This window comes from Stegodyphus dumicola, chromosome 7 (assembly GCF_044657685.1).
Source record: "Stegodyphus dumicola isolate Sdum_Otavi_A_Nest chromosome 7, ASM4465768v1".
Classification (NCBI taxonomy): Eukaryota; Metazoa; Arthropoda; class Arachnida; order Araneae; family Eresidae; genus Stegodyphus; species Stegodyphus dumicola.
In genome coordinates this window covers 62,104,241-62,118,169 of record NC_140774.1, presented here as the reverse complement: position 1 = coordinate 62,118,169, position 13,929 = coordinate 62,104,241, and the positions used below count along the sequence as shown (strand labels likewise).

General features: G+C 33.5%; 1 protein-coding gene across 3 annotated transcripts in view; it reads left to right on the top strand.

Moving 5' to 3' along the window:
- The first annotated feature begins 280 nt into the window (after nucleotides 1-280).
- LOC118182793 (uncharacterized) overlaps nucleotides 281-13,929 on the top strand; it is a 58,879-nt gene continuing 45,230 nt past the window's right edge. Inside the window, exons 1-4 of one of the 3 annotated variants that reach the window (XM_035352181.2) lie at nucleotides 327-345; nucleotides 513-600; nucleotides 4,359-4,648; nucleotides 13,747-13,869. In XM_035352181.2, the coding sequence (XP_035208072.1) occupies nucleotides 519-600; nucleotides 4,359-4,648; nucleotides 13,747-13,869 (495 nt within the window). In that variant the 5' untranslated portion in view covers nucleotides 327-345; nucleotides 513-518. Of the gene's footprint in view, nucleotides 601-4,358; nucleotides 4,649-13,746; nucleotides 13,870-13,929 lie in introns of all 3 variants that reach the window. The other 2 variants (XM_035352182.2, XM_035352180.2) reach the window with 2 other exon arrangements.

Sequence of the window (13,929 nt, the reverse complement as noted above, 5' to 3'; positions counted from 1 at the left end):
TAGAGACTTGTTGGCTCACCAAGCGGAAAATTCTTGTGAATGTAGACAAGACCAAATTCTTATTCACAAGGAAAAATAACATCAAAAAGAACTAGAAAGTTTTATGGAACTACCCTACCCTAGAACAAGCAAGTCCTTTACCTTGGGGTATCCTCAATAATACTCTCACATGGACCCCACACATCACATCTATTGCAGAAGTTTCGAGTGCGTGAAGTTAAAGTCAAATTCGTATCTTACCTTTAGGTCGATTCAGTTCATCTGGCAACGTCTAAAAATTCTTGGTTTGCGCGGGGAGGTCTGATTGCGCGGTATATTTTGTTTTTGTAGCTGTGTTTCGGTTTCGTAAGTCTGGAAATTAGCATGCTCTAAAACTATTCTAGTAGACTTCCGTTCAGTTTTCATTTCTTTGAATACTTTAAAAAAAGTAAAATCTAATAAGGGATTATATTTATCCGAGACGTGATATTTCTTACGAATGATAAATACAATTATTTATTAATTTTTTGTAGGAAAGAATGGAAAATAATTTTGAACAGTGGTTAACAGCAATTTGTTTTGAACATGCATGTAAGCATGAGATGTCGGCGACTGTAAAGTGTATGTAGGCAAATAACAATATGATTGTTCTTAAATTTGTTTTGAATCTTTAGTTGTACGTAATGGAGATATATATGGCTGAAGGACTATTTTTATACTCCAATTGCTTGCTGTGCTCACTTTAATCACGAATTAATATTATATTTAATAGCTTAACAAAGTTGCGTAGGATTTGAAATATATGTATTCGTTGTGTCATAGAATATTTTACAGATAATCCGTTAGCTTAGTTTTAACACATGTAAATTAGCGAAGAGAGCTGGCATAATAATGCCTTAAAATCCTAATTTTATGTATTCGCCGTGATTTCTAATTCGGAGATTTCTTACTTCCGTAGTCGCAGCCGAAAGAAAAGATGGGGAAAGTGCAGAATCGCCCACTTATTTGTTTGGTGCTTTTTACAAGAATAAGAAGAATTGGATTTCTGTCAATTTTCTTTGACATTTTAAGTGAAAATAGGTCGATGTGTACATGGATAAAGTCAAGGGAGTGCACAATGCCATTTTTGTGCAATTCTGGGATGTTTTTTAAGTGAAAAATAGGTCGATGGATACCGAGTATGTGCAATTCTTAAAAACGCGCCAAGCAGTGGGCGATTCTGCACTTTCCCAGTGCACAAAAATGGCATTGTGCACTCCCTTTATCCATGTTCACATCGATCTATTTTCATTTAAAAAGTCAAAGAAAATTGACAAAAATCCAATTCTTGTAAAAACCACCAAACAAACAAATGGTCGATTCTGCACTTTACCCGAAAAAATTTGGTAACAACCTCAAAACTGGTCTTAAGTTTTGCATGTCAGTGACTAGTGTTTGTTTTTAATTTTGTCTTCTTTCGAATTTAATTCATTTGACATGTCTTTATTTAGCATTTAATACTGTAAGTGTGGAAATCAGATAATTTTTTTGAAATTATACTTATTAATTTATTTTCTACTGATATGATGTACATTCTTATTTGTAAAATGTATTTTGTCATTTAATGGAATATAGTCTCTAGAATTAGGCTTTCACGTATTCCTTAAAAACAGTTTTTGGATTTCTGAGCCTATTTCCATCCTCTTCCCAATAGTTATATACAAATATTTAAGTTAAAAGGAAATCCAAAAAATGTTATGTAAAAAATCGGTCAAGTACACTGCTAAAAAAAATTAGGGGAGGAAGCAAAAAAGTGAAGAAAACCCTTTGTGTGATAGCCATGCATGGGCATAAAATGGAGAATACTGGTATAATAAAATGTAATGCAGGAAAAAAGAAAAAAACATTTGTATGGGACCCTTAATTCTTTGGAATGGCAGAAAGATTATGGCATGATGCTTCAGGGCAACAATTTGGTTACATGTAAACAACAAAAAACTTACTGTTTGGAAAGGATCCGAGATGCTTAGTATGGCTTGTTGTCTCCCTCTCCCGAGCTGCTAAGACTGCCGCGTACGTATTTGGCATGAATGCAATGATGTTATCGATGAGACTTTGGGGAATACCGTTCCACTCTTGAAGAAATGCAATCTCTAACTTTTGGAGAGTAACGTAAGGCCTGCGTCTGCAGCAATGTGCAATCTGAGTGTGTCCCAAACATACTCGATCGGATTGAGATCGGGAGAGCATGTGGGCCACTCCATTTGCTGTACTGTTTAAGCTTCAATAAAGCTACAAGACTATGTATGAGATCTGGCATTAGCCTGCATTAACAGAAAGGAATTGCCAAAGGCTGCAGCGTAAGGAATGTCGTGGAATCTCAAGATCTCATTTGCATACATATGAGCCGTCGAAGTGCCATTCTGAATGATATATAGGTCTGTATATCTGCCTATGCTGATTCCAGCCCATACCATCATACCAACTCGTCTGTAATGTGATCTTTCTTGATTGAATATAGGGTTATTTCGAGTGCCCCTTTCTCGCCATACCAAAACACGTCTGTTTTCATATTCTAAACTGAATTAGGGAGTTATCTGTGAACGGTACTCGACTCCAGTCATTTTGTATCCAACCTCAATGTTCAGCAGCCCATTTTCTTCAGTCCGCATGGTGTCGTGCTGGCAACGGAATACACATCATTGGTCTACATGCATACAGACCACCCTTATGAAGCCTATTTCTGATTGTTTGGCTTGAGATACTTAGTCCTGTTGCCAAAAGAAACTCTTTGAATTTGCATCATATTGGCTCTTCTGTCTCGATGAGCTGTTGACTGTTTATAACTGTGGATATATTGTTCATCATTTTCTGTGATACCATATGAATGACCAAGTTCTGGTCGACGTCGAACATGCCCTGTTTCTTTGAATCGAGTCCACAGTCTTGCAATGACACTTCTTACCACGCACACAGTGTCTACTACACTTCTTTGTATTTGCCCGGATTCCAGTCTCCCAATAATATACTAAGCCATTGATTTGGGAAGATCTCACATTGTCATGACACTTTCCAGTCACTTTTTTTCAAAACAAAAGCCGAAAGGTTGAATTTCACCTCTTAGACAACGAAAATAACAGCTTATGCAAAATCCCAATTTCTACGCTTTTGCTACACTTCTGACTATGGATGTTTTGTTTTATGTTAATTATTAGTAACAATATTTATGTAATTTTGTTAAAACCATGTGCTCCCCTAATTTTTTTTAGCAGTGTATTTGTGTCCAGTCATAGCTTTAGGTCTCAATCATATTATGTTTTTGCTAGGCGGGACTTGACGTCAAAAGGGACAATTTTCAGAACCCGCACAATTCCAGGAAACACAGGTAGCTAGGTTACTATTCTCACTTACTACAAAGACTTGAAACGCCAAATAGTAGATTATCGCTCAAATTGGGATCACGTGATCCTTCAGAAGCAGAACTTTCGTCTGATTGGTTGTCTCTACCCGGGACCTGAGACATTTTCGGTGAGGTTTGAAAAAATCTCGCGTAGCTGCAACATTGTTTCCGTAGCTAGGCGGGACTTCATTTCAGGCTGGGCTCTTTTTTTTTAGGAATCCTCCCGTTTAAACCAGTGCTACTAGAATCTCGTTTCTCAAAAAAGTCCCATCTAGCAGGGACTGTAGCCATGTGTGATAACCTCTTTATTCTGCCTAAGCATACAAGCCTCAGGCCTTGGACCCATTTTTTTAGAAGGCATCCAGATTACCTTGTTTGTGTATCACAGACAGCTGATATTGGGGATATCTGAAAGTATGCTGTGGGAAAGGCCTCAGACTTAACTTTAGACATTTACAGGAGTGCAGTCTGGATTTCAAAGAAATATGTGTATAAAATAAGTATATTCTTAGAAATTCTATACATTAAATGTGAAATAAATGCTAGTCTATTTGTTATTTGATGACCCTCATACTGTCATTTGCAGTATGTTGTATTCATATGTAGCTGTTCTTTTTCTGCTTTCCAAGATAATGAAATTAGATTATTATTTAGATTATGTTGCAAATGTCAGAAAATTCAAAACAAAAGCTTTGCAAAAGAGCAGTCTGCATTCAGTTAAAATTATTTATTTTAAACAGTCATTTTATATAATAAATTACAGGTAATTTAAATCACACAATAAGTAATTATTTAATTGGAAAAAAAAATTGAATGAGAAGTTAGAATATCATGACACAGTTAAAAATAATTTTTCCCAACTATTCAGATAATGTAAAGGTATTTAACCTCAAATGTATCTTGCTTTTTAGAAATTCAAAGTGTGGTTTCCCTGTTTTATTTAAATAATGCTTATTATATTTGCAAATTGTATTAGAACTTATCCCTTCTTTTCTTGCAGATATTCTTGATGATGAAGATATAGCATCTAAAATATTACTTTGCTGCTCAAAGACTAAAATTGAAAATTCTGAAGCACCAGCAATCAAACCCGTATTTTTATTAATATATTTTCTTAGGAAATTGCTTCAGTCATTAGACAGTTTTGCTAAAGAAAAAAAGTATTTTAATATTCTATGGAATCCCAGAGCAGTGACTTTAACTATACAGTTATTAGAATCGATCTACGTGAAGAATAATTTTATATCTCTGAAAAAATATTTTACTCTGATTTCTGAACTAAAACTTCTTGTAAGTATACAAGGGTGTAAATATTTTTCTGGTACTGCAAATTAAAATAGCATTTTAAAATATCATTTATAAAGTAAATTCATGTAAATGAGTTTGGTATTTTCTTGTTAAAGCAGCCATTGTGCTTAGTCACCAGAATTAGCAAACATATTTTCCCAAATTGCAATTTCCAAATTTTAAATGTCAGTAGATGCTTATGTGGTAGCTGCTTAAACAAGACAGTGCCAACTTCTGTTATCTTGAATAATATACAATTTATGTTAAATATATTATTTTTATTGCTGGGGAATTAATTGTCAAATTTAAATAATATTTATTTTTGAAGAAGTCTTCTCTATTTTTTTAGTATATATATATATGTGCATTTAAAAAATAAAGAGGAAAGACAAAATCTCATATAGGCCTTTAAATTCTTAATTGTAATTAAGTATTTCCCCTCTTCAAGAATACATATTGTACCACTTTGCATTATCATTTCTCTGTGTTGCAGAAACTCTTGGCCAGTTGCTATCCAGAACTTAAGCAAAGAATTTCTGAGTATAAGTACTCTAGCTGCGCTGTGCTCACTTACTTTCTTGCTTGCCACTCGTAAAACTATTCTCTGATGTCTAGTATCTTCCATTGTTAAAATGTAAGCATGCACGTATAAAATTAAGGGTTGTCAATCTGCACCCATTGTAATAAGTAATGTGTGCAGAATATGCTTCCGAAGAATCATTTACATCTAAACTAATAATTTATAATAAGATTTCAAATGTTATATATATATATATATATATGATAAATGTTATATGTACATAATATGTATTATACATGTGTATGAGCAATATATTGGTACTTTCTGATTATCTGCAGTCTTGATTCAACATACTGTAAAATTGCTGTGCTTTTGTCATACACATGCAAAAACAACAAAGCACTGAGACCGGGTTTAGACTTGATAAGGCCCTAAACATTCAACAAGAAGTACCAATCAATGATCCGTCTGTCGATAATAATGAGCACCTGGAAAAACAATAATGTTGTAGTTCTACTGTAGATAAACAATCTGAAAGTGACATCAAGCAAGAAGTAACGATCGATGATCTGGCTGTCGATGGTAAAGCACACCTAGAACAAGAATGTTTTACCGCATAAAAGGGAGGTTCAGCGAAAAGTGCCAATGGATGATTCGGTTAAATGGCACACTATCACTGATGATATGATTAATAATTTTCTTAGAAAGCCACCTGAACAAAATATGGATCTGGTAACAATCACTGGGAAAATATTCAATAAATGCAATGCTTTTAACTAAAAATTAAAAAAAAAAAAAAAAAAAAGGTATGAGAATGGCTAGTGTTATCAGCATCAGAAAAGAAAATATTTTGCTGGATTTGCAAATTATTTGTAAATACAACGACTAGCCTTTCAACATTCATGTTGTCATTCGGCTAACAGAGCATGAAAATTCTTTTATACACGAGGAATCCATTTTAAAGTTTACCCAGAGACTTAAAAGTGAAGAAAGAATTGATTCTGTACTAATCCAGCAATATCAAAATGAAGTACATGACTGGCGATTATTACAAATAGTTGTTAAAACAGTTAAATTTTTATCATCAAGAGGTGTGGCTTTTTTTTTTTTTTTTTTTTTTTTTTTTTGAGAAAATGAAACATTTGGCCTATGGGAACATTTTAGGTTGCCTCGAATTGATAGAACCAATTTGGCCCATTTCTTGTGAAGCATATCGAAAAAGCTGGTAATCAAGGTACTGGCAATGTGAATTATTTATCATCTGCAATTGTAAATGAATTTGTTGAATTAATGGGTGAAAAAGACTTTGAATGTCGTAATTAAAGAAGTGATAGATGCCAAGTATTTTTCAATTATAGTCAATTCTATGCAAGATGTTACACATATGGATCAGTTAACTTTAATTTTGCAGTATCTTGGTCCTGATCATGAACCTATTGAAAGGTTCATAAAATTTATGCAAATTTTTGGTCATAATGCAGAAAACTTAATTAGTAATATAATACAATTTTTGGAAGATTTAGGTCTTGATATACAAAATAGTAGGGGACAAAGTTACGATAATGCCTTCAACTTGGCGAGGAAATATTCAGGTGTTTAACACGTTGAGGACAGAGTGTACCACTGGTGGCTCACATCAGCTTTAGTTTTATAACACAGTTTTGTTAGATGAAAAAAAACTTCATGTGGTTAAAAATAACTTTTTTTATTGAAAATTTGAAAAGCTTTTTTTTACAGGTAGACTATAATAGACTTAATGTATTTACATATATATTTGTTTTTATGGGGTTTCTTGAAACATTTTAGACATAGTGGTGGTTCACCTTCACAAAATCTGCAAAATGATGAAACCCTTTTCAATTTATTTGCAGCAGTGTTTCTACCTCGTCAAGCAGATAAGGATTTATAACATTCACGGCATCGTTTCTGCGACTTTCTCGGAGTTCCAGAATATTTCTCAAGGAAATGTGTAGTTCTTCTTTTTAGGTGTTTGTCGTTCTGTAGGCATTTCATCCAAGAGCCGATCAATATTATTTTCTCTAAATTTTAAAGTATTAAAAATCTTGGTACTCCATCTCTTATGAATATAGCATGCATTGACAAATGATGTTGCGCAAATAAATTCTATGATAAGTTTTCTGTACCACTTAATGTTTTGCAGAAGAAATTGTAATACAGTACAAAGTCTTTAATCCGGACGTCCATAATCCGGAATGATCTATAATTTGGACCACAAAGCTACAAACTTTCTGCGCGCGTTTAATGTATAACAGACGCTATAAGCTAGGCTAAAATTATCTATTTCAGTTAATGTTGCAGATTGCGTTGTTCCTTAACCCCTTCGAGCCGGGTAGCGAAAATGCGCGCTTATCTCGGAGGCCGGCAGTGTCTTACGCGAATGTCTCTCCAGGGCCGGGGGCTTTTTTGGTACTAAGCCTAAATCCATGAAATTTCCGAAGTATCAACGCATTGTTTAATAATGCTCTATAGAGTATTTAAATGGCTTATGCTTTATAGATATTTATATATATATATACTTTAATTACCTTATTTTTTGTTTAAATGCATATTTTACACATTTTATTTTAATTACTCACCATTTTATGACTTTTAACATTATACATCTGAAAATTAAATATATTACTTAAAATTCTCTTTTCCTATGAAAAATTTGAAAACAGGGATCTACACACAGTCCTACGTTACATTCCTTGCACTCGTAATAACTCATTTGCCGTTTTGGAGGATTTTTCTGGGAATGTGAACAAACGAAGCATCGTCGTCTCATTTTCTTATCAGTCTCTTGTGAACAAAGTTTTGGAAAATGTCTCAGTTAATCTTTCAGAATCAATATCAGAATTTCAGAATCAATATCTGAAATATTTTGCATCATTTCTGCTATTTCATGCTCTGTTAAATATTTTCGATGCTTCGACATTGCAACGGTAAAAACAGAAAGAATTCACGTCTAACAAGATCTAATTATTTTCTAAAAACTGAACTGCAAACTGAAATACTCAACGCTTTAGCGCATATAAAACTTCTACTTACAATAAACAACTACCACGTGCGAATAAAGTGCGATTTAAAGAGACGTAATAAATCACGCCATTCGGAAACATTTAGTTCCCCGTTTGTTTATATAATCAAAAACACGTGTATGTGAGTCATGCTTCTCTCATTTCGAGTAGAAGGTCTAATGTACATGTATCTGAAACCATATGGACATACAGTGCCATCTTGTGGCAGAAATTATAGTTTGAAAAACGTTCCAGGACACTGGCACAAATACGTGACAGTCGGTAGTAAACGGGAAAATGCTCTGTCACGCCTGCGTGTCGGCCAAGAGGTGAGTGTGTTTGTTGCTGGCACGTAGACGTGACAGTCGGCGCGAAGGGGTTAATCTTCTAATTGGATCCAGGTTATTATTTTTTGCAGACTGTTAGAGCAATTTTATAAAAAGTAAGTTTGAACTTTTGATTATGTCAAAAAGTGTTTCCAGTTCTGGAGCTGCCAAAGGATCTAAAAATCGAAAGCATGTTTCGATGTATCGCTTCCGATAGTGAAGAAAATGACAGAGAGGTTATTAAAACGAAAAAATTTTGATTCACAAGTTAGTCGGTATTCTAGACACAGCAATCACAGGACTTGGACAGTGAAACTGAACAAGAAATTATGTCTGTTTATAAAATTAAAGAGAAAGTATTAGCACAAAAAACGAAGCAACTTAAACAACTTACATTGAAAGAAATGTTTAATAAAGTAAACAAAACAAAAAAAAAAAAAAAATTAAGTTTTTTTTTTTTTTTTTTTGTAAATTTTGATACCCTTTAGATCATAATTGCTCTTTATTTCATAAATATAGTTTCATATTTTTAATTTTATAATTTCTGCATGCCATCTTACTAGATTTAAATTAATTGATCTATAATCCGGAAAAACCCCTATTCCGGAATGGTCGAAGCCCCGACGAGTCCGAATAAAGACTTTGTACTGTATGATGCAATATGATTGGATATATCAACGCTTTTTTTTTTTTTTTCATTATTGTAGTAAAAAATAACAGCTTTTAGTTTACCACTTGTTCCTTCAATCTTAGTACAAATAATTGTACAGCTAACTGTACAAGTAGTTACTGACTGTTTGTCTATCCATTTAAAAAATATAACTCCTTTAGGATTTTCAGCATTCACAATGTCACCTTGTTTTTGTTTTAGTTTTGTTACTGCCGGTAGAAATTTTTTATTTACTTTTACAGTACCACATAAATTCATTGATTTATCTAAAAGTTCTTCAGCTAAAGGCACTGCCGTCCAGTGACGCGATATAGCAAAATCTGCACCGTCCTCAATGTGTTAAAAAATAATTAAAAATTTTAATCCTACTGCAGATTACGTACCATGTTCTGCTCATTCTTTAAATTTCGTTGGAATCAACGCTGTAGAACCCTGTACTGAAGTTGTAATTTTTTTTCTTTACTACAGTCAAAAGTCGTTAATCCGGACTCTTCGGGACTTCGGCGATTCCGGATTATCGATTTTTACGGATTATAGATCATCAGTTTAAATCTCGTAAGATGGCATGCAGAAATTCTAAAATTAAAAATATGAAAACGTAATTTATGAAATAAAGAACAATAATGATCTAAAGGGTATCAAAATTTGCAAAAAGAAAAAGCTTAATATTTATTTGTTTACTTTATTAAACATTTCTTTCAATGTAAGTTGTTTAAGTTTTGCTTCGTTTCATGTGATAATACTTTCTCTTTAATTCTATTAAACAGACATAATTTCTTGTTCAGTTACAAAGTTCCGCCGTTCAAGTCCTATAATTGCTGTGTCGAGAACACCGACTAATTTGTCAATCGAAATTTTTTCGTTTTCAATAACCTCTGTTACTTTCTTTGCTATTGGAAGCGAATTATAATGAAGAGGAACTTGTTTTAAATCATATCAAAGACGGAGCATATCGAGATGAAATACTACATTTGGTAAGGAATTATAAGCCAAATAAAATAAAAACATCTGCGTTGAAGATAAGGATAGTGCTGACAGATCAACTTCCAATTCAATTTGCGCCCGCCGCGGCATTCTCCCCGCCGAGCAGCGTGAAATTGATAAACAGATTTCGGATTTCAAAACATACTTTCGCTTTAGATCCTTTACATATTAACAAATATATATCGGAAATTCTATTTGATATAATGGAAAGTTTAAGCTTACTTTTATAAAATTGCTCTTACAGTCTGCAAAAAATAATAAGCCGGATGCAATTCGAAAATTAAGAACAACGCAATCATCAACATTAACTGAAATAGATAATTAGATAATTTTAGCTTATACGTCCATTATACATAAAACGTGCACGCGAAAACATATTCTGCACTTGCGCACACTCATATGCGCAGTCGTAAAAGGTCTTACGCGCACGCGTAAACGCCTATGCGCATGTGTCAACGTGGCGCATGCGCAGAAAGTTTTTAGTTTTGAGGTCCGGATTATAGATCATTCCGAATTATGGGTGTCCGAATTAACGACTTTTGACTGTATAAGAATTATAACTTTTTTCTGTTTTAACATACCAGTGGCAGATTATGATTGAAAAAGAAAGCAAGCAAAAACTGACTTTAAAAAATCGTTCATGTACAGGATGAGTTATTTGGCATATGATCAAGAGCAAACCCCTTCCACTAGAAATGAAGCTAAGCTCTTTATAAAAAATTTCTGAAGATTGAAAATGCACTAAATACAGTTGTGTGGGATATTATATTACAAAGATTAAATCAAACGAGTAAAGTTCTCCAGAATTTTATGGCACAATTAGATATAGCGTCACCATTATTAAAACAGTATGTATGAGGTAAAAAGAAAAAATGTTACATCTTGAAGTACGTTGTTAGATGATGGAAATGTACCTGAAGTAAATCTTGAACCACGTGATCAATATATTATTAACTGTCACTACATGTTAAGTGATATATTAATGTTAAACATAACAAATCGTAAAATTCCGTATGAAAAATTACAAAATAAATTTTCATAATTAAGACACAATAACACGCCGAATAAATACTAATTCAGAAGTCAAACAACAAAAATCAGCGTTATACCTACAAAATTTTGTAGGTATAACGCTGATTTTTGTTGTTTGACTTCTGAATTAGTATAAATTTTCATGTTTGATAATCAAACTTTAAAAAAACTGAAGCGGAATAACTGGTAAGGTATTATCCTTCTGATTTAGATGATTCCCTGATGAACTGCAACATTTCCGTTCCTTAGTAGGTAATTACAAAATAAATTTTCATGTTTAATAAACACAAAATCAAACTTTAAAAAAACTGAAGCGGAATAACTGGTAAGGTATTATTACCCTTCTGATTTAGATGATGAGTTCTCTGATGAACTGCAACATTTCCGTTCCTTAGTAGGTAAGCAAGCAATTGCATTAGATATGATGAAAATGTTAAAAAAAAATTAATTTATCATCTTCATTTTCTCATGTTGAGACAGCACTCCAAAATTTTTTATCATTACCAATTTCAAACTGCACTGGGGAAAGATCTTTTTTTTGTTGCTGAAGAGATTAAAATCTCCCATAAGGTAATTTAAATTGCAAATATAACACTGATTTTGTTGTTTGACTTCTAAATTAATGTGATGATGCAATCGATAGTTTTGCAAAAAGTAAAATTAGAAAACAACCACTGAAAAAGAACTGGATTTGTGATACTATGATAAACAAGAGACAGAACTAGATGCACTTATGCTATGAAGACGATGCGACATGCATTGAAAAGAGCTTTTCAGCCTATTCTCTAAGTGCATGGGACTTGTCTATGGTATTTTTTGGTAATTAATTCAAATTGCTAAAAAAGTCTTTACATTTTCTAATTATAAATTTAAATAGCATTTTTGTCAAATGTTGGCTGTTCAGATGTTTAGATGTTTAAAAGGATATATCCTTTTAATGATGAACATAGAATTGTCAGAAAATCAATAAAATGGACATAACAATATTTTGTCTGACCTGACCATTGGAGGGGGGGGGGGAGATTTTATAGCTATTTTAGGTACTAGTCAATTTTTTTGTTATATATCTATAGGGTGAAAAATTGAAATACCTCCATAAAGTTCGGTTCTTCATTACTGAAGTAGTGAAGAAGAGGGCGCCCCCAAAGAAGTTTTGGTCCCAGGCTTCTAATTAGGCTAAGTTGGACTCTGGTTATACTACATTTTAATACTATATTTAAATTTTGGGGGGGGGCGAAGCTGTAGCTTATACGTAAATCTTGCATTTCAAAGCACCTTAAAGAAATCCAATCATCTCAAAATTTTGTGTGCAAATCATTAAATTTTCAAGTCCAACAAATGTTAACTTTGGACATAGGGCACGTTTCTACTGCTCATCTAGTACCATATGAAACAGATAGCAGTTGTGGATGGTTTATCTTTTCTTGCTGGCATTGAAGTTCCATGGAGATACAGCCAATAATGGTATTATGACATTTTTGAAAACTTTATGGACAACTGGATGACTCTGAACATGGTTACATAATAAAGATACATGAAGTGTACTGGTCATCCCTAGCTATTGGCCATCACCTACACCATACAGATATGGTTGTGCCAAGGTGCTGGTAACTATGGTTGCTGCAAAGTATTCATTGGCAGAATCAAGGCTTTGGAAGGCAAAGGCATGCAAATGCGAGGCAAGATAAGATGATTCTATGACAGACCTAGACTGTCCAGCAGCTTCTAGCTAACATGCTGCAGCTTTTCGATACTACCTGTTGCACCTTCCACCATTACATGGTGCTTGGCTAAATCGGCTAAACCATTGTGCTCACAATGGCCTTATGTTTGTTTACCTTTAAGCTGGAACATCCACTGGGTCATCTGAAGTGATGTCATAGCTGATTATTATTGCTGTTAGCTGATTGGCATTGCATAGTGTTCAGCAATGAATCCCACAGTCGTGAAGCAGATTACCATTAGGTCTATGGGTGGAGGGTTTAGGTCTAGCTTTGCCAGTCAGCCTTTTTTTTTTATGGAGACACGCAGCCGTTTTCCCTGGTGTGAGCACTTATGACAGTAGGTCAACCTTAGTCATCCTACATGCAGCTTTAACAGCTCAACGATATGTTGATAACATCCTGTGGTCATTTGTGTTACCCTTTAGGACACACTATCCTGGAGCTGTTTTCTAATGGGATAATGCTAGACCCAATATGACTCGCATATCTTTGGACTATCGCCGAGTTGTTGATACTTTTCCTTGGCCAATAACCTTGCACATTTTTATTGAATACTACCATTCACTCGAAACATCAGTTAGTTGTTTCCTCATCAAATTTCTTGTTTCTTATAAAATACTTCTATTTATTATTTATGAAAAGAACAGTGCCTATGAGATGTAAAGATAACCAACAAATATTTTTTATCAATTCATTAAGTCAATGAGTTGGAGAATATTCTTGGTGGGTGCAGACAATCAGAATAATCATAAAATAATCATAAATTCTTTTTAGTAGCACATTAAAAAGCCTCTCAGATTATTAATGTTTTTCTTTTATTTTCAGGATTTATTAAATTTAATCCAAGAAAATGCTGATTCCTCCCACATAATTCAGAAGCTTAATAAGCATTTTCCTCGATGGAATACTAGCTATAAATCACTTATTGAAAAAGATTACTCTATTGAAGTATGCTAAAACTTACTTTTTAATTATTCTTTACTGTGATTTGATTTATTCATATTTAAT